Raw genomic sequence first — 2,714 nt, 5'->3', positions numbered from 1 at the left:
AATTTCAAGTGTATCCAGGGAAGGACAATAAGTAATGTGAAAGATAAGAAACCGTGGTGTATGAATAAACTCAGATCAGTAGAGCACACAAAGAAAGCCAACAGGAGTCTGATAGTTGCCTTCAAATATCACAAGGTCTTGTTAAAGTGCTATTGGACCTTGGAATTTGAAAAGTAGAAAAAATATTCCTTGCCCAATCTCTCTAGTCTACGAATCACAAAAGTTAAGGTCAAGGAGAGGCTAACTTAAAATTACTACTCAAGAGTCCCAGAGGAGTTCCTTGCTTAGTTGGGATTATAACATTGAATTTTGGGTTCAAGTTAGTTGTGTTCTTCATATATACATAGCTGTAGGAAGACTGACTTAGTGCCTTGTATGATATTTCTAGTAATTAGAGTGCTTCAGAAATGGAATGGACTGCTGTTGTAGGTTGAATTGTGTCTCTCAAAAAGACACATGAAGTGTGTTACTGTAATCCCAGCTATTCAAAAGGCTGAGGCTCAGGACAGGAGTTCAAGGCCAGCTCGAGTAATATAGCAAGACCTTGTCTCTATTAATTAGTTAAATAATACTAACCCTCAGTATCTATGAATGTAGACTTATTTGAAAATAGAATCTTTGTAGATGTAAACACAATAAGAGTAGTACAGTAAACACAATAAGAGTAGTACAGACTGGATTACAGTGCTCATATAAAAAGAGGCATATAAAAGGGACTATACCTAACAAATGCAAATAGTGTAACCCGATTTCTTATACTCTCAATGAATCCCCAACAATTAAAAAAAAAAAAAAAGAGGCAAGTTTGCATACAGACACATAGGGAAGATGGCCATGTGAAGACAGAGGAAGAGTTTGGAGTGATGCAGCCACAAGCCAAGGACACAAAGGATTGCCAGCAAATGTCAACAGCTAGAAAGAGGCAAGCCCTAGAAGCAGGGTGTCCAACCTGTGGCCGACAGGCCACAAGCTGATTTTGTGAGGACTTCTGTTGCTTATCTCTGGTGTCTGGTATCATGAAAAGGATGCACACTTTTTTTTTTTTTCTCATCAGCTTTCATTAGTGTTTGTGTATTAACTGTGTGGCCCACGACAACTCTTATTCTTCCAATATGTGGCAGAAAAGAAAGACGGTTGGACACTCCTTCTAGATAGAATCTTCAGAGAGATCATGGAGCTACTGGCACCTTGACTTCAGACTTTTGGCATCCAGAACTGAAAGAGAATAAATTTTTGCCTATAGTTTGTATAATAGCACTTTATTTTTCATGTAGCTGACTCACTGCAAGTGGTTAAAAACCAAACGAATCGGAGGCTCCAGTCGGCCCACCTGATACCGGACGCGTGTCCATGGCTGCGCTAGGTCTGAGGGTAGAGCTGGACTCGCTGCTCCTGCAGCTACGCGGAGACCTCGAGGAGCTAGAGGTGAAGCGGGCGGCGTTGAACACCCGGGTGGAGGAGGGATGGCTCTCGCTCGCCAAGGCTCGCTACGCCATGGGCGCCAAGTCTGTAGGACCCCTGCAGTATGCTTCCTGTATGGAGCCCCAGGTCTGCGTCCATGCCAGTGAGGCCCAGGATGGACTCGAGAAGTTCAGGGTGGTGAGAGCTGGCACCCAGACCCCAGAGGAGGTGGGACCCCGTGAGGAAGGTTTGCGCAGGCGCAAGGGCCTCACTAAGACTCCAGAGCAAGAGTCCTCAGAGGGCCCCCAGGACCCTCTGAACTGGTTCGGAATCCTGGTTCCTCACAGTCTACGGCAGGCCCAAGCTAGCTTCCAGGATGGCCTACAGCTGGCTGCAGACATAGCCAGCCTTCAGAACCGCATCGACTGGGGGCAAAGCCAGTTCCGAGCAGCCAGAGCCTGGGGCTGTCTGACTTGCACTCACAGAGGCAGAGCAGCGAGCATAGCTGTTCAGGGATGTGGCTGCCTCATCAGAGGCCTTCTCCCTTCACATCCCCTTGCCCCGCCCCACCCTAGCTAACGTCTCTTCTGTGTCCTTGGTCTGCATGTTTTCAACTTTATTAGGTGTGAAGTTTTAAGAGGTGACTGAGCAATGAAACCATTCCTAGGTCTGTGCTCTTACAGGACACACTCTTTTGGGCCAGGTGCCTGTTACTCAGCAAGTCATGGGTCAGCTGTGGTTTCATTTGAGGGTGATGAAACACTGGACTGACAATGGTGGGAAAGGGCAGGCAGTAGTTCAGGTTCACTACTAGATCTTTGACATAGAACTTGCAGGAGAAAAAAACCATGAATGGCTGACAGACCAGGACAATAGGATTTGAGTCAATAAAAATAAAACACTTGAGTGGATGGGCAGCCCTTGGCAGGATCTAAGCCAAGAACTAGAAAAAATATTTGAATTAGATTAAGGGAATTCTCAGAAAACACCTTCTGACCTTCCAGGTTTTAAGAACCCTGCCTTTATTTTACCAAGCCTCTCTTCATTTGAAGGGCCAGTTGTTTCCTATTACAAGAACTTGCTTCATTTTTCTGCTGGGTTGTTGATCTTGTTAGCAATTTCTAGGAGCTCTTTATGTTTGGGAAACTTAGTCCTTTGTATATGAGATGTAAATATTCCTTGTCTTTAACTTTGCTTATGGTGATTTTTTTCTTTTTTTACTTTTTATTGTAAAATAAAATGTTACATCAAACTGCAAAAAAAAAAAAAACCAAACGAATCCTGTGTTAGGCAATAAATTGAACTAGATTACT

General features: G+C 44.2%; 1 protein-coding gene across 1 annotated transcript; it reads left to right on the top strand.

Annotated features, from left to right (window-relative positions):
• The first annotated feature begins 1,317 nt into the window (after nt 1-1,317).
• LOC128596439 (coiled-coil domain-containing protein 115-like) lies at nt 1,318-1,980 on the top strand. The gene has a single exon (XM_053606071.1). It carries the CDS (start codon nt 1,351-1,353, stop codon nt 1,978-1,980), a length of 630 nt encoding a protein of 209 aa, XP_053462046.1. The 5' UTR covers nt 1,318-1,350.
• Nucleotides 1,981-2,714: the final 734 nt, after the last annotated feature.

This window comes from Nycticebus coucang, chromosome 10 (assembly GCF_027406575.1).
Source record: "Nycticebus coucang isolate mNycCou1 chromosome 10, mNycCou1.pri, whole genome shotgun sequence".
In the NCBI taxonomy this organism is placed as follows: domain Eukaryota; kingdom Metazoa; phylum Chordata; class Mammalia; order Primates; family Lorisidae; genus Nycticebus; species Nycticebus coucang.
The sequence above is the reverse complement of the archived record's forward strand: the minus strand, read 5'-3'. Positions and strand labels throughout refer to the sequence as shown.